The sequence below is a fragment of the Eptesicus fuscus genome, chromosome 4 (genome assembly GCF_027574615.1).
Source record: "Eptesicus fuscus isolate TK198812 chromosome 4, DD_ASM_mEF_20220401, whole genome shotgun sequence".
In the NCBI taxonomy this organism is placed as follows: Eukaryota; Metazoa; Chordata; class Mammalia; order Chiroptera; family Vespertilionidae; genus Eptesicus; species Eptesicus fuscus.
The window spans coordinates 24775864-24799551 of record NC_072476.1 but is presented as its reverse complement, the minus strand read 5'-3'; the positions used below and the strand labels follow the sequence as shown (position 1 = coordinate 24799551).

The following is a 23688-nucleotide window of genomic DNA, read 5'->3' as shown; positions in this document are numbered from 1 at the left end:
TAACAAGAGGCCTGGTGCAGGATCAGGATGGAGAGGGACGCAGGAGGTTGTCCAGCTAGGGAGGGACCATGGGAGGGCTCCAGGGCATGTCCGGCCCATCTCGCTCAGTCCCGATTGGCTGGACCCCAGCAGCCAGTCAGAGTGTCTGCCCCTGGTGGTCAGTGAACATCATAGCGAGCGGTTGAGCGGCCTTTGCATATCATTAGCATATTACACTTTGATTGTTTGAATGGATGACAGGACACTTAGCATATTAGGCTTTTATTATATAGGATTTATATAAACAAAAATTAAGTTCTTATAACGTATTTCTGATCACAAAAGCATCAAACTTCTAAGTCAAGACCCAAAACCCTTCTAATATTAAACATTTACATAAATGTGAGCTATAAATACATTTTTGAAAGGTTAATAAAAACAAGAACCAAGTAAAAATTAATAATAAAAAGAAGTAAGTGTGAAAAGGTCTTAGACCCCCTAATAAGCTAAAAAAAAATGTAGGTGGAATTTGAACAGGAAAGGCATGTTATGATCTGTGTTAGTGGTTCACTCTGCTGTGTTGTAAAGATACTGGAGATGTGGGGGCAAGGATAGCATATAGACCATTTGTGGCAGCAAAAGCAGAGGGAGGAGAAAACATACTATTAACCCTTTGCACTCGCTTGCTTTTCTCTTGATTCCTTTATTCTAATGCTAACCTTGTCCAGTCACACTCGACATCCAAGTTAATTGAAGTAGGAACACACAAAGAACAATGAGGCATGTTTAAGAAACGTGTTTGTGAAACATGCAGATGAGATTAAGTATGCAGTTAAGAATTGGATTTGGAACTAAGGAGGAAAATCTAAGCTAGAGAGAGATCTGGGGATCATTAGCATATAGGTAATGATTAAAGGTATGACTATACTCTGGAGCCCTTAAAAACCGCCAACCACAGGTAAGGCTCTGGAGAAGATTGAGTAAAAATGAAAGTGTGCCAAGAGGGCTCAGAATCCTTTTGACCATCTGTTAAGGGATATAGAAGGAGCCATTAAAGAGAACACAAGGACATTGAGAAAGGAAGTGTGGGAGATGAGAGCCAGAGTGGAATAGTCAGCCTTGTCAGAAGCTCCAGGATGCAAGCAAGAAGAGCTTTGTAGAGAGAGAAGGAGAAACAGCCAGGTTGAATTCTGTTGGTGGAGAAATTTGAAAGTGAAAAGATATAGGTAGGTTAATTGGGTAGTGAGTTTTTCTTCCTTCCCTCCCTCCCTTCCTTCTCACCCGAGGATATTTTTCCACTGATTTTTAGAGAAAGTAGAAAGGTGAGGGAGAGACAGAGAGAAATATCAATGTGAGAGAGATACATCAATTGATTGCCTCTTGCATGCACCCCGACCAGGACCAGGAAACCTGCAACCAAGGTACGAGCCCTTGACCTGAATTGAAACTGGGACTCTTTAGTCTGCGGGCCGACACTCTCTCCACTGAGCCAAACCAGCTAGAGCGGTAGTGAGTTTTTCTTGAAGTCTAAGGGAAGAAGCTGTGGCTGAAGTAGAATATTGTGTGTTTATTTTAAATATTCGTGAGATTAAGTGTTCCTTTAGACCAAGGGGGAGGAGACACTAGAGGTTGAAGAAACGGTAAAGAATGTTTGAGTAAAGGATTAACTGAACCCCACCTTTTCTGTGCCTCAAGGAAATCAGTTAAAGTTAGATACAGATAGTTTGGGGAGTGGTTGGTAGGTTGGGTAAGGGTTGAGGAAATTAAAGCCTGTGGTTTTTGTTCCTTTTTTTTTTTTTTTTTTTCTTTCCTAAGGAGCCAGTCATTAGCTGAAAGTGTGAGGGCATTGTAGAGTATAGTGGGCACAGGGGAACCTGCCACTGGAGAAGACTTAGACCCTGTAGTGGCAGAAGGGGTAAGTGTATTGACAGTTCATCAGCCATACGGCTCACCGGAGAAGCTGGTGATTACATTGAACCAGGCATGGAGCTTATTAAGATGGAAGCAGGTACAGTCAAGTGATGTCCATTTACAGGGCTGGATTCAGGCTGAGATGTAAGGGAGGCAATGCAGTGAGGGGGACAGGAAAAGATGAGTGATTCACAGAGAAGAGATTAAGAAACTAAGTCATCTTGGTTGGAGAGCAGCTACAGTAGGAATGGGAACAGGGTCAGGGATCTGAAAGTAGCAGTGAGGAGCTAGAAGGTGAGGACTCTCATCTTGGCATTGATGCTCCAGGACTATAGGAGGGAGTTTCAGAGGGTTCACCATTTTCAGATAAGGGAAGGAGATGGAAAGGAAGACTTCTTTAAAAGAAGAGAAACAGGTTCAATGAAACATAGTAGGAAAGGTAGAGAGGAGGGGTAGGGGTGTCAGCAGTGAATGAAGGCAGGACTAGGATACACTAGTAAAATCAAAATAAGAGAGACCTACAGGGTCTTGGGCTTTAGATGATGGGTGAGGTCCTGTAGGATGTCTGGTGATAGCTTGAGGAGAACTAGATGTTGAAGTTGCCCTGCAGAAGCCCACTGCCAGTTGGTTGGAGGGGCCTCAATGAAAATAGGCACATGCAAAAAGAGGAAGGCGACATGGAGGGGTGAGCATGCTAAACTGAATAATGTCTAAAGCTGTGACTTTCCGGTTTGCCAGTCCAATTTTAGTGCTAATTAAGATGGTAGTCAGTCTTCAAAATAAAAATGAAATGGGGGCCTCTGTGGAAAGAGCTTCATCAAAAGAATGCTGTGTAATTTTGCTGTCTTTTTTTAGAATTTGTTCTACTTTTTTTTAATGGTCCCACAGGCTGGATAGGGTGTAATACAAGCTAACCAATATTTTAATTACAGATCACTAAGCAGTTTTGAGTCTGGAGAATTCGTTGAATGTACTGAGCAATTAGAATTGTTACCAGGAGAAAATATCAATCTACTTGCTGGAGGATCAAAAGAAAAAATAGGTATTTGAGATAATTTTAAAATTAAGTATTTTTATTCACAAGTTGCTCAAAATGTTTAGCTTTTAGGATATTTTACTGGGAAATCTGGGAAGTTATTGTATATTAACTTTGGGGCAGAGTTCCATGCAAATCAGCTAATTTAGGACTGTTCTGTTTATTTGGCAAATAAATAGTTTAATTAAAATTAAGCAAACTTTAAAAAGGCTATAGTAATACTTTGAAATTTATCTAACCATTTTGCTTGAAAAAAATCTGAGTAGTGTTTAAGCTAAATATTTTTTGTGCTTGACATCTTGATGTGGTTCATTAAGTTCTTTATCACAACTGAAAGATTTTGTATAATGTATACTATAGTATTGAGTAATTTGTGTGGCAGCATTGATTTGCTAGATTCAGTAAGATTTGCCAAAGTAGCTCTAGATTAACCCCTATAAATAGGTGACTTACTGATTTCTGAGCCTTGAAATGAACTGATTTTGGGGAGTTCTAAATTATAACTTTATATAAAGGATAATTTTCATAGGTATCAGAAGTAGTATTTAATTGTTTGAAACTAATATGAAAGGAGGTATTAATTGATAATTTCTTAACACTGTCAAAATATCTTATTACTCGTACATTAAAAGGAATCTATTTAACTTATGTAGATATGAAAAAACTGCTTCCTAACATGTTGAGTCCAGATCCAAGGGAACTCCAGAAATCCATTGAAGTTCAGTTGTTAAGAAGCTCTGTTTGTTTGGCAACTGCTTTAAACCATCTAGAACAAGATCAGAAGTGGCAGTCTATCACTGAGTAAGTTGAATCCTAAGGAGGTGAATGTGCATTATGTATGTATACTTCACGACAAATGCATGTACTCTGGTGGGGTGAGGCAGTTAACAGAGCACTACAGTGCTAGTCGTGATAGCTTCATTTAGTTGTAGAAGTTGTAAAATATGTGAATGCCACTTGCCAACATACACTGAAGTTGAAAGTAAATAAAATATAAACACCCACCTTCCCAAAAGCAAATGCCCTGACTTGCTTATATCATTTTACTAAAGAGCAGGCCAGCTCCTCTTCCTTTCCTCACTTTGGATGCCAATATGGAAGCATCTTATCTAACTGCTTTATACCCTTTAGTGGTTACAAGTTGAGAAATCTCATTAATTAATTAATAATAAATATTTTGTTTCAGAAACATGGTAAAGTACTTGAAGCAAACCTCACGTATAGCTATTGGACCACTGAGACTTTCTACTTTGACAGTCTCCCAATCTCTTCCAGTTCTGAGTACCTTACAGCTGTATTGCTCTTTTGCTTTGGAGAACACAGTTTCTAACAGACTTTCTACAGAGGTGTGTATGTTTTTACCAGGATATTCTTTCGATCATCAATAGGCACTAGTATAGAGCAAAGAGTATTTTTCAATTTTTAAAATAGCATTTGTGGGTTTTGTTGGACAAGCTAGCAAATACAGAAATCTAAAATGCCATTTTCAGGCAGATCTTCATTTGAGAAGTATGTAAGGCAGATCGAAGAACCTATGATACATAATCTTAAGGATGCTAATTGCTTAACTTTTTTCTTGCTTTTTCTTCTTGGACAAGATGTTGGTGTACATAAATACTGTATATTTCCCTTGGGCAGATTATATAAATTTTAGATTTGACTAAAATGAAGACACTCCCTCCTTTTCCCAGATAGGTTAAAGTTTAACTGAAGATAAGCTCTTCCCAAGGGAATTATACTAGTAATCTTTGAAAATGTGTTTATGAAGAAATAGTTTTATATGTTTCTGTAATTTAGCTTCTGCTTTACAGTAAATATGCTGTTTATTTTTTATAAAAATTGTGTACTTTATTGATAAGTATATTGATAAATTGGATTTACATCCTGAAAAACAATTTTTTGGGGGGTAAAACAAAGTTTTCTCTTAGAGTATCTTTTCCTCCTGTGATTAGAAGACACGGTGAAGAGAGGGGAGAGTTTAATGTATATAAACCTGGAGTAGAGCTGAGATAGCTGTCCTATGGGGGTGTAACTAAACTCAGTCTACAAACATATAAGGAGCCTGTTTCCATTAAGGAGTTTTGGTTTTTCCCTGACAGGACTGTCTGATTCCACTCTTCAGTGAAGCTTTGCGTTCATGTAAACAGCATGATGTGAGGCCATGGATGCAGGCATTAAGATATACCATGTACCAGAGTCAGTTGTTGGATAAAATAAAAGGTAACTAGGTTTATTTAAGAAATAGATTTATTGAGACATAATTTACACATTATAAGTGTATAGTTCTTTGAGTTTTAACACATCCTCACTTGTGTAAACACCAATAAAATAAAAATATAGAACATTTATCTACTCCAAAAGGTTTCCTTATGTCTTTTCCCAGTTATCTCTCCCACCTGCCCATCCCAGGCAACCATTGATTTGCTTTCTATCACTATAGACTAGTCCTGTCTTCACTAAAGTTTTATATAAATGGAATCATAACATATGCTCTTTTGTGTCTGACTTGCTTGCTTAGTATTTTATTTTTAAGGGTCACCCATAGTACAAGAATCAATGTGGTCCTTCCTATTGTTGAGTAGAATCCATTGTATGGATATACCACAATTTGTTTATCTGTTCACCCTTTATGTTTGAGTTCTCAAAATTGGGCTATTATGTACCAAACTGCTGTGAATTTCATGTACAAGTCTTTGGGTGGACATGTATTTGTATTTCTCTTGTAAATGTCTAGGAGTAGAGTTGTAGGGTCATATGGTTTAACTTTCGAAATAGTTTGGCAGTTTCTTATAAGCTGGTTGTACATATTGTATTCCTCTGGCATTGCATTGTTGGGGTTGTCAGTCTTTAATTTTAGTCCCTGCAGAGTGTATATAGTAGTATCTTGTGGTATTTACATTTTCCTGTTGAGTATCGTTTCATTTGCATAGTGGCCATTGTATATCTTATATTCTGTAAAGTGTTTAGATCTGGTCAATTTTTAATGGTCATAAGACTTGTTTATGTGTTTGGGGTATAGATTCTTTATCCGATATAATACACAGTAAATGTTAAGTTTAAACACTCCAGAAGAATAGTAAGAAAAATTTGTCATTTCTAAGAAAGAATGTCTATCATGTTAAAGGGATGACAGCAATTTATTTTTACTGCTCTAAAATGGAAAACTTCCCAGAAATCTGTTGAATTTTAGTTGGAAATGTTGTAGCTGGGATTACTGAGTAAATTTGAATGTTTAATTTCAACTAAGCTAATACTAGGGTATGCACTTGCATTGCAGGGTGATTATTGGTAAGTGTGACTCATACCATTAATGTCATAGAGACCTGGGTTTGGATCTTTAGCCCAGCATTAGTAAAGTGGAGGACCTTAGGGCAAGTCATTAAACTTCTGAGTCACTTTCTTTTTTTGGTTATGGTGATTGTGCCCCACTGATATAATTCTTTGTAAGGATTTGTAGGAGATGAGATAAGATTTATAAAAGCCCTTGCACACAGGCCCGGGTGAGCCCAAGTGGCCCTGGGTCTGGGAGAGGCCAGCGTCCCTGGGTCCGGGAGAGACCATGTGTCCCTGGATCCAGTGAGGCCTTGTGCAACTAAGCCCGGGTGAGGCCACGTGCCCCTGGGTCTGGGAGAGGCCAAGTGTCCTTGGGTACGGGTGAAGCCAGATCCTGGGTCCGGGTGAGGCCGTGCGCCCCTGGATCCATCCGGGTGAGGCTGGGTCCCAAGCCCGGGTGAGACCACGCGCCCCTTGGGTATGGGTGAGGCCACGTGCCCCTTAGTCCAGGGGACGCCGTGCCCCTGGGATCGGCCGAGACCAAACCAGAGGGAGTGGAAAGGAAAAGTCAGTAATGCAATGGTTGTATTAATGAAAGATGGTTAGATGACCTAGTTTGCCTAAGGGAGAGATGAATTTGGATGAGGTTGAGATTGGAATGGAAAGCAAAGCATCAGTGCCTTAAATGCCACATTCAATTTTGGCTTTGTCAGAAGGGCAGTGCGAGGCCATCGAAGGGAAGGGAAGTGTTCAGACTTCCCTCTGTGTAAGATTGCTTCAGTTGCAGGTTGGAGAATGGATTAGAAGAAGGTAAGACTGGAGGCAAAGGTACCAGTTTGGCTGAAGTCGCTGCCAAAGGTAACCAAAGGTAGCATTGGGGACAGAAAAAAGTAGATGTGATATGAGGGTTGAAAGTAAAGTCTAAGACAGTGATGGCGAACCTATGACACGCGTGTCAGCACTGACACGTGTAGCCATTTCTGATGACACGTGGCCACATGCCGAGGATGAAACATTTGCTCTTCCTGAGGATGAAACATTTGCGACTAGAGTCTTGGAGTTAGTTTTTTCCTCAAAGTGACACACTACCCGAGTTATGCTCAGTTTTTTTGGCGAAGTTTGACACACCAAGCTCAAAAGGTTGCCCATCACTGGTCTAAGATTACTGCCTGGACCTGCTCAAGTAGCCAGGTTGATCATGTGCCTTTCCTTGAGACAGGGAAAACAGGAGAAGGAAGTAAAAGGTTTGAAGATGGAAAATGGACTTCACTTAAGTTAAAATGCCTTAGAAAAACCTGATTGTAGGTGCTGGTAAGCTAGTGGAACTGAGATGTCTGGTATGGCTAGGGATATAGATTCAAGGATCATCACCATTGGTATGGTAATTGAAGCCACAGGAGCAGGTACTATTATTCAGGAAGAGTTTGTAGAGTGAGAAGGGAAGAATGCCTTAGGACCGACCTGAAGAACACCAACTTGCATGGATGGGTAGTGGAGGAGAAGGATTCTTCAGGAAGGTAGGAATAAACCAGGAGAGAATGGCAGGGGGTACTTATACATAAGGAAGGAGGGAAGGTCTAGCCTTACCCTCATTCCCCACCCTTTGGCCTAGATTCTTTACTTTAAAAATTCAGAAATTAAAAGGCTGAATTTCTTATAGTGAATGGTTTTTACTTTTGTCTACTTTGTTATGTATGTTAATTTCAACAGGTGTTTATTGTACGTGAAGCACTATGCTGACTGCTAGGGATTTAAAGAAGGTGAAAAAAATTAGTTTTTATTATTTATGTAGGCAAGAGTTAGGGAAGAATTTTTTGGTTGTGTTTCTGTGAAATCTGGGACTAGACCTGCCAGGGACTAATAAAATGTTTTCTTCTCTCCAGAACAAACAATTCCAATTAGAAGCCATCTCATGGAATTAGGTCTAACAGCAGCAAAATTTGCTAGAAAACGGGGGAATGTGTCACTTGCAACAAGACTGCTGGCACAGTGTAGTGAGGTTCATCTGGGAAAGACCACCACTGCACAGGATTTAGTCCAGCATTTTAAAAAACTATCAACTCAAGGTCAAGTGGATGAAAAATGGGGGCCTGAACTTGACATTGAAAAAACCAAATTGCTACATACAGCAGGTTAGTAAAAATGAATTATGCTAAATACACAACTATGATAATGGTATCTAACACTACTACTGTGTATGGTGTTAGATAGTAGCAGAAATGTTGATTTTCTTTTTCCCCAGCTGTTGCAGAACATTTGAGTCCTAAATAAGAATTTATGTGTATTGACTTATCTCTATGATTTAGTACTTTTAAAAGAAGTAATTTTGTTACTGGTTATTAAAATAAAACCTGCTTTAAGAGATTATTGGTTATCACTGAATTTACATGTTTTTAAAAGTTCATGTACCCCAAAATGTCCTTGTTTGCTTTGAAGGCTTCTAAGGGCTTGTTTTTTGGTTTTCTATAGGCCAGTCAACACACGCAATGGAAATGTTGAGTTCCTGTGCCATATCTTTTTGCAAGTCTGCCAAAGCTGAATATGCAGTTGCCAAGTCAATTCTGACACTGGCTAAATGGATCCAGGCAGAATGGAAAGAAATTTCAGGGCAGCTAAAACAGGTTTACAGAGCTCAGCAACAGCAGAACTTCACAGGTCTTTCTACTTTGTCTAAAAACATACTCACTCTAATAGAACTGTCATCAGTTAATACAGTGGATGAAGAGTATCCTCGGATTGAGAGTGAATCTACAGGTAGGATTTCTTTCTCTTACTAGCTTTAAAATATTAATTTGAAAAGTTATTGTGCCCCCTGTTTTAAAGTTTACAATGTTAGTTGTCCAGCCTGTGTGGCTCGGTTGTTGAGTGTCGACCCATGAACCAAGAGGTTACCAGTTTGATTCCTGGTCAGAGCACATGCCCGGTTTGTGGGCTTGATCCCCAGCAGTGGGTATGCAGGAGGTAGCCAATCGATGTTTCTGTCTCTATCTTCCTCCCTCTCTCTCTAAAATCAATGAAGTTTACAATGTTACGCTGACTGTAATTGGCCACAAAAAGTGTCTCTGGAAATTTAATATGTTATATTGCCTAGAAGTAACTAAAACACATTTCTTTAATATCTAATGCCACTGTGGAAGTCATTGAACTCTGCCCCCCAGGCCATACTCCCCACCTTCCCAATTCACAGTGCTTTTATGAACTTAAATGTTTTTGCTGGCAATCAGATTCTGCCCCGGATAACTAAAATTTTTTGTCACACAAGAAGAAGCAAAAAAGATATAAAATAGTAGTTTGTGGTCCCCTTGACTGGTGGAGCACAGGAATTACAGAAAGATTCAAGTTTCACATCCTGACACTAGTGTTAGTAACAGAAAGGTGCCTGACAGATAGGATAGTTAACTCATTCAACATTTGAGTGGTACCATTGTCCTGTTTTTATAGATTAGAGGTAATTAACCTCTTTGCTGAACATGAGAATGTACTTTCATTTTGTTGCTGTGAAGCCTAGCATCTTAATTACTTAACAGTCTTATATTTATAATGTGTGTTTTATAGGGCCTTGATATTCATAAGGGATATTTCTTTATAAATCTTCACATTGGCAAATGACACTAAAACAGGCGGTATTTTTACTTTTAAACTGGGAATAAAGCCCTGGCTGGTTTTGCTCAGTGGATAGCGCGTCAGCCTGTGGACTGAAGGGTCCCAGGTTCGATTCCGGTCAAGGGCACATGCCGGTGGTTGCCAGCTCGATCCCCAGTGCAGAAGGCAGCCAATCAATGATTCTCTTTCATCATTGATGTTTCTATTTCTCCCCTCTCCCTTCCTCTCTGAAATCAATAAAAATATATTTAAAAAAAAATAAAAATAAACTGGGAATAAAGATATTCACCTCACTTATATTCTTTGTTTAGAATTTTGTGGAAGTTGAGGAATGTAAATAAGTTGCATGAAGGGTCTAGAGAGATGGAACTATTTGCGTTAACTGTTTGCAGACACTTCATACTTCACTTAAAGTGGATATTGACAGCTAATATTCTGCTAAAACTGTTGTTTGTAGAATGAATTCTTTTTATTTATGAAAATAAATGTAATTTTACTTACAAAAAAAATGATATTCACCTCATGAATCTCTGAATGAGATTGTATACTCATCACCTTTTATATTCATTTGCCAAAATTTTTAAGCTAAATCTAATTATAAGAAAATAGCCATTCAAATCCAGAATGCAAGACATTCTACAACATATCTGACACCTGAACTGTTTAAGGTGTTCAATTTTAGCATCATGAAAGACTTGAACATATTTTACAGGGTTATAATTTTGGTAGGATTTTTAAAAAAATGTATTTTTATTGATTCCAAAGAGAGGAAGGGAGAGAGAGAGGGAGATAGAAACATCAATCATGAGAAAGAATCATTGATCAACTTTGCCTACTACTGGGGATCGAGCCTGCAAGCTGCAACCTGCAACCCAAGGCATGTGCCCTGACTGGGAATTGAATCGTGACCTCCTAGTTCATAGGTCAACGCTCAACCACTGAGCCACACCAGCCAGGCTACAGGGTTATAATTTAAGCTTACTTGCAAAGCTGAGTGGTTCATCTCAACATATTAGCCTTTTAAAAAAACATAATACAAATAAATGCTTTATCAAATTATGTACTACAGTATTGTGGAACTTACTGGTTTTAGTGTTAAAAAAAGAAAAAAAGCATCTATGAATGTAACATTGCTGATTGCTTTCATTATTTTTTTCTTCATGGCAGTACATATTGGAGTTGGAGAACCTGACTTCATTTTGGGACAGTTGTATCACCTATCTTCAGTACAGGCACCCGAAGTAGCCAAATCTTGGGCAGCCTTGGCTAGTTGGGCTTATAGGTGGGGCAGAAAGGTGGTTGACAATGCCAGGTATGTATGTTGAAATGTGTAATTTATTTAATGCATTGCAAAATAGAGGTTTAAAATGTCTGCTGAAGTTTTGGTAGCTGAAATACCGATTACTTGTTTATTTTTATAGTCAGGGAGAAGGTGTTCGTCTGCTGCCTAGAGAAAAATCTGAAGTTCAAAATCTGCTTCCAGACACTATAACTGAAGAAGAAAAAGAGAGAATATATGCTATTCTTGGTCAGGCTGTGTGTCGGCCAGCAGGGATTCAGGCAAGGAAAACATGATACAGTATTTGGGGGAAATAGTGTCAAGGTCACTGTTCTCATTCATTCGTTGTGAGGTTGATTACATATAGTTGATTCCGTGTTGTTTTATTTCAAATAAATCTTTGGTTTTTAAGATTAAAGTGAGTTAATAGCTTTCTGATTTCTTGAGAAATCAACTCAATTCCTTAGGGTCCTCTTAAAAAAGGGTGAAATTTCATTTTATATAAAGTAGATTACTCTTGAAATGCAGTTCTGATTAGAAATTAGGATCTTAACATAGACTTGACAGCTTTTGAAATATGCTGGTGCCTGAGCCCCACCCCAGATATTCTGGATGGAATGTATGTATGCACATGTGTGCATGTGTACTTAAGCTTATTAGGTGATTTTAATATATAGCCAGAGTTGAAAACCAATGGACTAGATTATCTGTAGGATTTACCTCCCCATCCCGCTCAAAAGTTATGTTATGACAAGTATTTAGTTGCAAACTTTAAAAGTTTGGATTTTAAAGGACTTGTGTGCTTGCATATGAGCCTAACCAGTGATCATGGACAACAGGGGGATGGGGGCATGCGTGTGGGGGTGTTTGGGATGGGAATGGGGGGGGAGGTTGATGACAAATATGTGATACCTTAATCAATAAAGTAATTAAAAAATAAAATAATAATTAAAAAATAAAAATAAAAGTTTGGATTTTATTGATTCTGTTCTTACTCTAGACCAGGGGTGGGGAATGTCCGGCCTGCATGCCATATAAGGCCCGCAAAATCATTTGGTCTGGCCCTGCCAAGCCTTTGGGGATGAGTTAATTAAATGTTTGACCAAATATAGCAGGCTGATTTTTAAGTTGATAATTTTGTATGACCCAAGAATGATGTTCTAAATATCCAAATGGCCACTGGCAGGAAAAAGGTTCCCCACTCCTGCCTAGACTTTAGCATATATCATTGTCAGCCAATGCCTGTCATGTGCATGCAGTACTGTACAGGGAGTAAGGTCTGTTGTGACTCTATTCTGTGTACCTTCAGCCTTTTGAACAGATTGTTTCCTTTTTTCCAGGCAGAATATTACTTTGTAACTTAGAACATTTAAAATCCAAAAATCAGTCTTTAATCTTTGAGAGATGCTTATATTTCCTTAGCTACATTAATATACCATAAGGAGAAGCATATTGACATTTAGCCAGTATAATGCTAAATATGGAGTAGTTTGGTCTTTCATAATAAAAAAAATATTTTCATTTGACAGGAAAATCAGGTACCGTTCTTTTCAATTTGTTTTATAAATAGCATTTTATGCCCAAATTTTATTTAGGATGAAGATATAACACTTCAGATAACAGAAAGTGAAGATAATGAGGAAGATGACATGGTTGATGTTATCTGGCGTCAGTTAATATCAAGCTGCCCATGGCTGTCAGAACTTGATGAAACTGCAACAGAAGGAGTTATTAAAGTGTGGAGGAAAGTTGTGGATAGAATCTTCAGCCTGTACAAATTGTCTTGCAGTGCATATTTTACTTTCCTTAAACTCAATGCTGGTCAGGTAGGTCTCACAGTATTCTCTTTTAGCAAAATTTATTTGAAATTCTTTAGCAAAATTTATTTGAAATTTTTTTCCTAATAGACAAAAACAGTATTCTGAATTATTTATTTCTTCCTTTTGTCTTTTACCCTAGATTCCTTTAGATGAAGATGATCCAAGGCTACATTTAAGTCACAGAGTAGAGCAGAGCACTGATGATGTGATCGTGATGGCCACCTTGCGGTTGCTCAGGCTGCTGGTGAAGCATGCCGGCGAGCTTAGGCAATATCTAGAACACGGCTTGGAAACAACACCTACTGCTCCATGGAGAGGTGATAGTCTAAAAAATGTCTCAGCAAAAATTATTTCTGGGTAGGATAGCCAAGGCAAAAAGAAAGTAGACGTTCCTTCTTTATATCTATTATTTCCAGTGTTACAGAATGGATACATTAGTTCTTATGACACCCTGAGCTGCTGTTATACCATTTCCCTCTCACTTTTCAGAAGAATGGAAAGCTGAAAGGCAGAAGCTTTTTATGTACAAAATGAATTTTGGATTGAGTGGTTAAAATTAAGTTCCAAAAAATTTTATATGCTATGTGGAATCTAAAGAACAAAATAAATTAATAAAATAGAAATAGGCACATAGATACAGAGAGCAGACCAGTGGTTGCCAGAGGGAAGGGGTGTCCTGGGTGTAAAAGGTAAAGGGATTTAGAAGTACAAATTGGTAGTTACAAAATAGTCCCAGGGATGTATAGTCAGTATCAATAATATTGCAGTAACTATGTATGGTGCCAGGTGGGTTCTGGAAATACTGGAGGGAATATTTTGTAGAGTATATGATTGTCTAAACTACTGTGCTGTATACCTGCAACTAATACAAAACAATATTGAAAGTATTAAACTGTAATTGAAAAAATAATGTCATATACCCTTTGTAAAAATTATCTCTGCCTTCTTTTACAGTCACTCACAGAAAATACATTTCTCTAGAATAATTTTGAATTGCTCTAGATTTTTATTATAGCTCTGTACCCTAACCACACTGGGAAAGCAAGAGCTATTGTGTATAGCCCTAGCCAGTCTAGCTCAGTGGTTAGAGCACCAGCCTGAGGACTCAAGGGTTTGATTCTGGTCAAGGACATGTACCTTGGTTGCAGGCTTGATACCTGGTGCTCATCAAGGCGTGTGTGGGAGGCAACCATCGATGTTTCTCTCTGTCTCTCCCCCTCCCTTCCACTCTCTAAAAATCAATGGAAAAAAATATCCTTGGGTGAGGATTAAAAAAACAAAAGAACTTGTGTACAGGTCTTTGTTATCACAAGGAGAAATTGAGGCCCTTAGAAGTGATGCTGGCACATTAGGTTCTATCTGTTTGCATCCACTATGTTGACACTTCTTAATAACTTTAAAATGTTTCTTCTCATCCTGAAGGAATTATTCCACAGCTTTTCTCACGCTTAAACCACCCTGAAGTGTATGTGCGCCAGAGTATTTGTAACCTTCTCATCCGTGTGGCTCAAGATTCTCCACATCTCATCTTGTATCCTGCAATAGTGGGTACCATATCGCTTAGTAGTGAATCGCAGGCTTCAGGTATGGAATATTAAAATGCTGCTAATTTGAGTATAAATTATTTTACAAATAATGTTTGTTAGGTAAAATTTTTTGAGCTTTATATTCCAGAGTTGATGGAATTTGTAGCTTTTAAATTAATAATTGCCATTTATTGAGAGAATAACTGCCTTGTGCTGGCCCTTAGGACATGTGCTTTACACATTATCTTCAGTCTCACAGTAACCCACTAAGCATGGGAAATTGTTCGCTGAGCTGAGTAACCGGTGGATAAGAATTGAAACCAAGTTCTAGACTCTGGCTGGGAGAACACTTCATTTATTGAGACTTATTTCTTACTTTCCCCCCATTGATCTTCTGTTAGCCTGAAATATTAATAAATATAAAAGCTCAGTTTGTAAAAAGGCAGAATATCCATGATGCTAGGTCAGTTTAGTGCACAGAATGCCAGTTATTTAAATGAGTGCTCTGGAGTTGTTTTTCCTCACTTGACATATGCCCATGGGAGAAACATCCAAAGTCTACCTTATTCTCCCATTTTATTATAGGAAATAAGTTTTCCTCTTCAATTCCAACCCTACTTGGTAATATTCAAGGAGAAGAATTGCTGGTTTCTGAATGTGAGGGAGGAAGCCCTCCTGCTTCTCAAGAGAGCAATAAAGATGAACCGAAAAGTGGATTAAATGAAGACCAAGCCATGATGCAGGATTGCTACAGCAAAATTGTAGATAAGCTATCCTCTGCAAATCCAACTATGGTGTTACAGGTACAGAAAACTCATGTTTTAAATCAATTTTTATTATAACCATTCTCCCCCAAAACACAACCTATAAACAAAACCCATTAGAAACTGTCATGGAAATACTTGAGGAACAAAGCTTTTAGAATAATCAAAATTGGTTTTACAAATATATATTGATAAGCAGAATCACTACTGAAGGTTGTGATTATATCATGAACAAAAGACATTCAAAAAAAAAAAAAAAAAAAGACATTCAGCCTGCAGTTTCCAGTGTTTGCAGAGCTGTGCTGTCTATGGACTTGTAGGTGAGCATGTTTGGATGTGCTGTGTCTGCAGGTTCAGATGCTCGTGGCTGAGCTGCGCAGGGTCACTGTTCTCTGGGATGAGCTCTGGTTGGGAGTTCTGTTACAGCAACACATGTACGTCCTGAGACGAATCCAGCAGCTTGAAGATGAGGTGAAGAGAGTCCAGAACAACAACACCTTACGCAAGTACGTTTTCATACATATACTCCAAAAATGAAGCTGCTTTTTTATTTTTTTAAATTTAAAACAAATTTTAAAATTTAATTTTTTCCCATCACCATTTATCCCCCTGTATACCCTCTTCCACCACCACCACCCATCTCCTCCCCTTGTCCATGTCCATGAGTTCTTTCCCTTTTTTTTTCTTTTTTTGCTCAATCCCTCCACGTCTTCTCCCTCCCCCACCCGCCCCAGAGTTGTCAGCCTGCTCTCTATTTTGCTTGTTAGTTCAGTTTGCCTTTTTTTTTAAGTATACATAACATAAAATTTTGCCCTCAGTTTTAAGTGTACAATTCAGTAGCATTAAGTACATTTACAGTGTTGTACAATCATCACCACTGCCCATTTCCAGAACTTACTCATCATCCCAAACAGAAACTCTGTACCCATTAAACAGTACCTCCCCTCCCCTCCGCCCCAAACCCCAACCCCTAGTTATCCCTGTTCTACTTTCTGTCTCTGTGAATTTGACTACACTGAGTACCTCATATAAGTGGAATCATACAGTGTCCTTTAGTGTGTCTATGTTATTTCACTTAGCATAATGTTTTGAAGTTTTATCCATGTTGTAGTGTATATCAGATTTTTCTTTTTATGGCTGAATCTTTCATTGTATGGATATGACACATTTTGTTTATGTACTCATCTGGCTGTTGACACTTGAGTTGCTCCTCCTACCTGTAGGCTCTTACAAACAATGCTTCTATGAACATTGGGATACAGATATCTGTTTGAGTCCCTACTTTGAATTATTTTGTGTATGATTCAGTGGATTTTCTGGGTCATATGGTAATTCTGTGTTTAACTTTTTGAGGAATTGCCAAATTGTTTTCCACTTTGGCTGCATCATTTTACGTTTCTACCAAAATTGCACATGAATTCCATTTTCTCCATATACTTGGCAGTTCTTGTTATTTCTTTTTGGTTTTTATTCTTTTTAAAAATATATATATTTAATTGATTTCAGAGAGGGAGGGAGAAGGAGAGAGAAAGAAACATCAGTGATGAGAGAAAATCATTGATTGGCTGCCTCCTGCACACCACACACTGGGATGGAGCCTGCAACCCAGGCATGTGCCCTGACCAGGAATTGAACCATGACCTCCTGGTTCATAGGTCATCGCTCAGCCACTGAGCCATGCTGGCTGGGTTTTGATAATAGCCATCCTAATGGGTGTGAAGTGGTATCTTATTGTGGTTTTGGTTTCCATCTCCCAATGACTAATAATGTTGAGCATCTTTTCATGTGCCTGTTGACCATTTGTATATCTTCTTTGGAGAAATGCCTTATTCAGATCCTGTACCCATTTTTTAATTGGATTGTTTGTTGTTGAGTTTTAGGAGCTCTCTGCATATTCTGGATATTAATCACTCATCAGATACATGACTTGCAAAAAAGAATTTTTTCATTCTCTTGGTAATGTCTTTTGACATATGTATATGTTTTGTTTTGTTTTTTACATTTTTCTTTTTTAATCTTTAGAGAAAAGAGAGGAAGGGGGAGAGAAACATCGACTTATTGTTTCACTTATTTATGCATTTATTAGTTGCTTCTTGTAAGTGCCCTGCCTGGGAATTGAACATGCAAACCTTGGCATATTGGGATGATGCTCTAACCAACTGAGCTACCTGGCCATTGCCTGATGTACATATAAGTTTTTAATTTTGATGTAGTCAGTTTACCTATTTTTTCTTCTTTTTCTTTTTTTTTTTTAAATATATTTTATTGATATTTTACAGAGAGGAAGGGAGAGGGATAGAAAGCTAGAAACATCAATGAGAGAGAAACATCGACCAGCTGCCTCCTGCACACCTCCTACCGGGGATGTGCCCGCAACCAATGTACATGCCCTTGACCAGAATCGAACCTGGGACCTTTCAGTCCGCAGACCGACGCTCTATCCACTGAGCCAAACCGGTTTCGGCTACCTATTTTTTCTTACCTGTACTTTGTGCCATATCCAAGAAGTCATTGTCAAGTCCAGTGTCAAGAAGCCTTTTCCCTGTGTTTTCTTTTGAAAGTCTTAGCTCTTAAGGTAATTGATTCATTTTGAGGTTTTGTTTTGTTTTGTTTTGTTTGCATATAGTGTAAGGTAAGGGTTCAGCTTCATTCTTTTGCAATTGGGTATCCAGTTTCCCAGCACCTATTGTCGCAAAGGGAAGCTGCCTCTTTTTTATGTGCTGGATTTTTCTGTTAATGTGCTGTATTTGTTACAATGTCATGTCAGACGTTACTTTGCTAATATATATATGTATATATATATGTTTTTATTGATTTTTAGAGAGAAGAAGGGAGAGGGATAGAAACATCCATGGGAGAGGAACACATCGATCAGCTGCCTTCTGCACAACCCCCTACTGGGGATCGAGCCCGCAACCGGGGCTTGTGCCCTGACCGGGAATCAAACCATGATCTCTTACTTAGCTACAGGGTCAATGCTCAGCCACTGAGCCACATCTGCTGGGCACTTTGCTAATATTTTAATACTTTATTTTTCTTATTCTTTTATACTGTTTACTTAAACTTGATATATTTAAATTGTTCCTTATTTGTATCAAACTCTGTGTCTTCCTGGTCAGAGAAGAGAAAATTGCAATCATGCGGGAGAAGCACACAGCTCTGATGAAGCCTATTGTGTTTGCTTTGGAGCATGTAAGGAGCATCACGGCGGCCCCTGCGGAAACACCTCATGAAAAGTGGTTTCAGGATAACTATGGCGATGCCATTGAAAATGCCCTAGAAAAACTGAAGACACCATTGAACCCTGCAAAACCTGGAAGCAGCTGGATTCCATTTAAAGAGGTGCTGAGAAATCTCAAGAATGTTTCTAAAATGGGAAGTCCTCTATGTGAGATAGAAAATTTAAATAAGGCGACTTTTCTTACTGGGAACACAAGAGAAGATTTTGTAAGCCCATGGAAAGCAGCCTGTGACCAGTTACTTATAAGAAATACAGAGAAAGGTGTTTTCTTTATTTTGAGTGGGCCTAGGGTGGCAGACTTTCATCTACAAAGGTTTTGCACCAAGGAAGAATTTAAAAGATTAGCTAAGAATAGGGCTCTGGCCTTGAGCTGAATATTGATTGCCTGTGATATTCTCATGGAAGATTAAGAAATTTAATCTTTTACCTGTATAGTTTTTCTAAGTCACTGTTTTTGAAATCAATTCTGTGTAGACCATTTGGAGATGATTAGTATATTCAAATATTTGAGAATCCTTTTAGGTTTTGATCCCCTTAATTCTATATTTTCTTTGGTTTTTATCTTTTCCAGCAATAGCACTATCAGTTGGGGGAGCCTATTTATTACCTGTAGTGCTTCTTCCTCCCTTTCCATCCCCTTCTCTCCTCTTTCCTCTCCTCCCCTTCCCTCTCCTCTTCCCTTACCCGAGGACTTTTTCCCATTGATTTTTAGAGAGAGTGGAGGGGGGAAAGACAATGAGACATCGATTGGTTGCCTCTCATACGGGGATCAACCTGCAACCTAAGTTGTGCTCTTGACTGGAATTCAGCCTGGGACCCTTCAGTCCTCGGGCTGATGCTCTATCCACTGAGCTAAACCGGCTAGGGCACCTTGTAGCTTTTTCTTGTTTGTTTGTTTTTTTCTTGTCCCTTCTTTCTGTATGGGTTACCTTTATTGTCTCTATCTAATTTCCTTACTTTAGTAATGAGAAAACTATTAAAAGGTACAGGGTAGAAACAAAAAGTGCACCTAATTTTAGTAAATGCAAGCTGCTAAATTGGAAGGAAATAGCTAGAAGCAACAAGACTACACCAACATGAAAGATGGAACTTATTTTGTGTGGCCTAGCCGAACCTTGTTTCTTTGTTTTCCAATAGCAGTTTCTTGCTTCTTTATACCATTCTCAGTAAATTAGCTAAGAAACCCACAGGAGGAGACGTAGGATTGCTTTTTAAAAACAAGTGGGGTGTGGGTATATGTATGAAATAAGTAAAAAAAACTTTTGATGATTGTCTTCATTTTAAAGAGTAGTTTTTCTAAGACTTTTTTTTTTTTTAAATATATTTTATTGATTTTTTACAGAGAGGAAGAGAGAGGGATAGAGAGCCAGAAACATCGATGAGAGAGAAACATCGATCAGCTGCCTCTTGCACACCCCCTACTGGGGATGTGCCCGCAACCAAGGTACATGCCCTTGACCGGAATCGAACCCGGGACCCTTGAGTCCGCAGGCCGACGCTCTATCCACTGAGCCAAACCGGTTTCGGCATAAGGAGTAGTTTTAAGAATTAAAATGAATACCCGTGTCTCCCTTCCCTTTTTTCTGTAGTGCAGCTAAAAACATAGAATTAGCTAAAGAAATACAACTTTTTACAAGTCTCACATGTCCCTCCCTAATGCTATCTTCCTCTATGCAGCCACTATTCTGAATTTTTTTAAAAATATGTTTTTATTGATTTCAGAGAGGAAGGGAGAGGCAGAGATAGATAGAAACATCAATAATGAGAGAGAATCATTGATTGGCTGCCTCTTGCATGCCCCCTACTAGGGATTGAGCTCGCAACCCGGGCATGTGCTCTGACTGGGAATCGAACCATGACCTCTTGGTTCATGGCTCTACATTCAATCATTGAGCCACACCAGCTGAGCTGTTCTGAATTTTTAACTAATTGATTTCTACTTTTAAAAAAGTAGTTCTTGTTTATTGATGCATTTCTAAATGGTGTATTATTTAGTTTTTGCCTGTTTTTAACTTTATATAATTGAGATTATATGGCATATATGTGTCTGTACTTACTACTTCCATTATTGTTGAAATAGCCTTAGGGTTTTTGTTTTGTTTTCATCATGATTCATTCATGTTTTGTGTGCAGCTGAATATTGATCTATTATGGGGAAATACCACAGTTTATCCATTGTTCTGTCCGTGGGCACTTAGGAGTTTTCCAGTTGTCTTTTTTCTTTTATGAACAACGACATGCTAAGGATTGATTTTAAAAGTCTTTTACGTGAAAGCAAAGCCTGCAATCCATTAATTCGGATGCAGATTATTGAGTTAGCTACAAGTAGGAACACAACTATTCATGTGACCCATTCCCTGTCAGTTATTAGAAGGGATTATGGTATATTTTTGCATATTTCAAGTGATCAGAGCTCTGAATTGTTACCAACTTTTCAAGTGGCTTCCTAAAGATGTGTCCATCTGACAGCCAACACTGGCTACATCTTTTATTCTATTGCAAGGACTAAATTGATTTGATTTGGAATTGACATAGCATAAGCAATGGAGAATGCATCTACAGGCCCTTGTGATCACAGCAGTGGTTTCCTTCCATCTGCTGTGCTTTCATTGCTTATTTGGATTGGAGGAGGAAAGGGTTTGAACAAAGTAAAAACCACCTAGAGCATACCATTACAGCAGTGTTTTCCCTCCTAGGAATACCCAACCATGTAAGAACAAATTAAATGTAGGAACTACTAGAGCAAAAGGTATTTGTATTGATATTTCAAGGTTACTTTTATGCCAGATTAAATGTGGAAGAAAATAGGGGTCATAATGATAATTTAAACTTGTTTTTCCCATCTTGTAGATAATGCTGAGTTTGCAACAGAGAGCACAGAAACGTGCAAGTTACATCTTGCGTCTTGAAGAAATCAGCCCGTGGCTGGCTGCCATGACTAACACTGAAATTGCTCTTCCTGGAGAAGTCTCAGCCAGAGACACTGTCACAATCCACAGTGTGGGCGGAACCATCACAATCTTACCTACCAAAACCAAGCCAAAAAAACTTCTCTTTTTGGGGTCAGATGGGAAGAGCTATCCTTATCTTTTCAAAGGTGAGATATAAAAGAAGAGTATTAGTTTGATTATTAATGCTTTCTGTGCGTGTGTGGTAGAAGAAAGTTGTTTCAGGTTAATTTCTATGTCATAAATAGCCAGGAGTATCCTGTCTCTTGTGTGATTTTGAATGGAAGTAGTTGGGTGCTGAGGAGTAAAAATTTTCAGTCCCACTCTCTCTGCTTATGAATTTGTATAAGCAGAACAACTGAGGTGCAGCTAATAATGATAACATCTAATATCTTATGACCAAACTGAATGTTCTCTAAAGCTCGCAGTGTGCCTCCTTGGCTGTCATTTATTGAGTGCTATTGCTAATTGAGAAGGACACAAAAATGTGGTATATTTTCAACCTGTCCTATTGTACTTTACCCCATTTGGTTACCTACACTAGCTGCTTTAATTTTGTTTCCACAGGATTGGAGGATTTACATCTGGATGAGAGAATAATGCAATTCCTGTCTATCGTGAATACTATGTTTGCTACAATCAATCGCCAGGAAACACCCCGTTTCCACGCTCGGCACTATTCTGTAACACCACTAGGAACACGGTCAGGGCTGATCCAGTGGGTGGATGGAGCCACACCCTTGTTTGGTCTTTACAAACGATGGCAACAACGGGAAGCTGCCTTACAAGCACAAAAGGTTGATAAAAATTCAAGTATAGGTCTCCTTTTATTTGAATGTGCCTAAACAACTATATTAGTTGCTGCTGTTATATGTGAAATATTTCTAGGCTTTACTGCACTGGGGCATTTTTTTTGTAAGTTAAAGAAGGAACAGATTTGAGGTACCTAGGAAAGTGTTTTTGAGGGACATTTTATAAAAATAAGTTGTGATAGAAATAATGACATTGGGTTAATCTTCTAGGCAAATATAGGGAGATAGGATGATAGTGTGGTTAATACTTAGTAACTTGATAATTCACATCTTAAGTGCTTTTTGTTAGGCTTACTCTAGGTGTTTTCTAGGGTCTTTTAAATTAAATTTGTAAATAATAGATAGCTTTGACCCAGGTTCTTTTAAATTAAATAGTAAGAAACAACTTTAGAGTTAGTAACTGTTTTGTACCTGTGAAATTTATACTTTGATTTAGACTAGGAATTTTATTTAGAATATATTTTAGCTAAGTATCTTAGTGCTTAGTATATGCCAGGAACAGTAGTACTAAGTGCTATGGATATAAAGATAGATTTTATACAGTCTCAACCTCATGATTGGTAGGTATGGGAAGGAGCAAGAATTTGAAAGGAATCAAGCTATAAAGTAGGCATAGGAGGCTGCAGAACAATTATTGAAAGGTAACTTAGATATGGGAACCAGAGATGGGCTATCTATTAATTTTTTATTGATTGTCATGCTGATGAAAATGAAATATATATATAAATGATAAAGTCTAAACAGAATTATATGTTACAGAGAAGAATGTAAGGATGTTGAGCTTGACTTGAACTTGAAGAAAATATAACAGTAGACCAACTTTTTAATAAAGTAATAATAGTAGTAGGTGTAGTACCTAATTTTGAGAAAGATACTAGATTGTAAGAAAGATGCATAGTCCAGAAGAATCGGCTCTTTGGTACATGAGATTCACTTGGGTGGGTGGAGAATGCCACAGAAAAAAACAGTTTTAAAACTACTTTGCATTCAAAGTAATCCTTTACCTTTATTTAAATAAAGTTTATCTTTCCTTTTAAAATATTTTTTTTACAGGCCCAAGATTCCTACCAAACCCCTCAGAATCCTGGAATTGTGCCCCGTCCTAGTGAACTTTATTACAGTAAAATTGGCCCTGCTTTAAAAGCAGTTGGACTTAGTCTGGATGTGTCCCGACGGGATTGGCCTCTTCATGTGATGAAGGCAGTGTTAGAAGAGTTAATGGAAGCCACTCCCCCAAACCTCCTCGCTAAAGAGCTTTGGTCATCTTGCACTACACCTGATGAATGGTGGAGAGTCACACAGGTATGTTTTTGTTTTTTATTTTAATCAGTATTGTTTCTTTTGCCTGCTTCCTGTCTTGTCTTGTCTGTCTGGTTCACCCTCCCCTTCCTCCCTGCTTTCCTCCAGACTTAGTAGTTTGAGACCTATATTTGAATCTTATAAGATACAAGAGTCCTGGTGCACGACATTCATGCACTGTGAAGGGTTTCCCTCAG

General features: G+C 38.3%; 1 protein-coding gene across 1 annotated transcript in view; it reads left to right on the top strand.

Moving 5' to 3' along the window:
- Positions 1 to 23688, top strand: part of SMG1 (SMG1 nonsense mediated mRNA decay associated PI3K related kinase) — a 117153-nt gene that overhangs the window by 67501 nt on the left and 25964 nt on the right. The window contains exons 26-42 of the mRNA XM_008141541.3: positions 2823 to 2932; positions 3580 to 3727; positions 4113 to 4272; positions 5026 to 5146; positions 8083 to 8331; positions 8669 to 8953; positions 10970 to 11114; positions 11224 to 11362; positions 12677 to 12907; positions 13041 to 13218; positions 14324 to 14485; positions 15013 to 15230; positions 15543 to 15697; positions 18311 to 18533; positions 21283 to 21529; positions 21948 to 22177; positions 23246 to 23494. Coding sequence (XP_008139763.1) covers positions 2823 to 2932; positions 3580 to 3727; positions 4113 to 4272; positions 5026 to 5146; positions 8083 to 8331; positions 8669 to 8953; positions 10970 to 11114; positions 11224 to 11362; positions 12677 to 12907; positions 13041 to 13218; positions 14324 to 14485; positions 15013 to 15230; positions 15543 to 15697; positions 18311 to 18533; positions 21283 to 21529; positions 21948 to 22177; positions 23246 to 23494 — 3250 coding nt within the window. The remainder of the gene's footprint in view (positions 1 to 2822; positions 2933 to 3579; positions 3728 to 4112; positions 4273 to 5025; positions 5147 to 8082; positions 8332 to 8668; positions 8954 to 10969; positions 11115 to 11223; positions 11363 to 12676; positions 12908 to 13040; positions 13219 to 14323; positions 14486 to 15012; positions 15231 to 15542; positions 15698 to 18310; positions 18534 to 21282; positions 21530 to 21947; positions 22178 to 23245; positions 23495 to 23688) is intronic.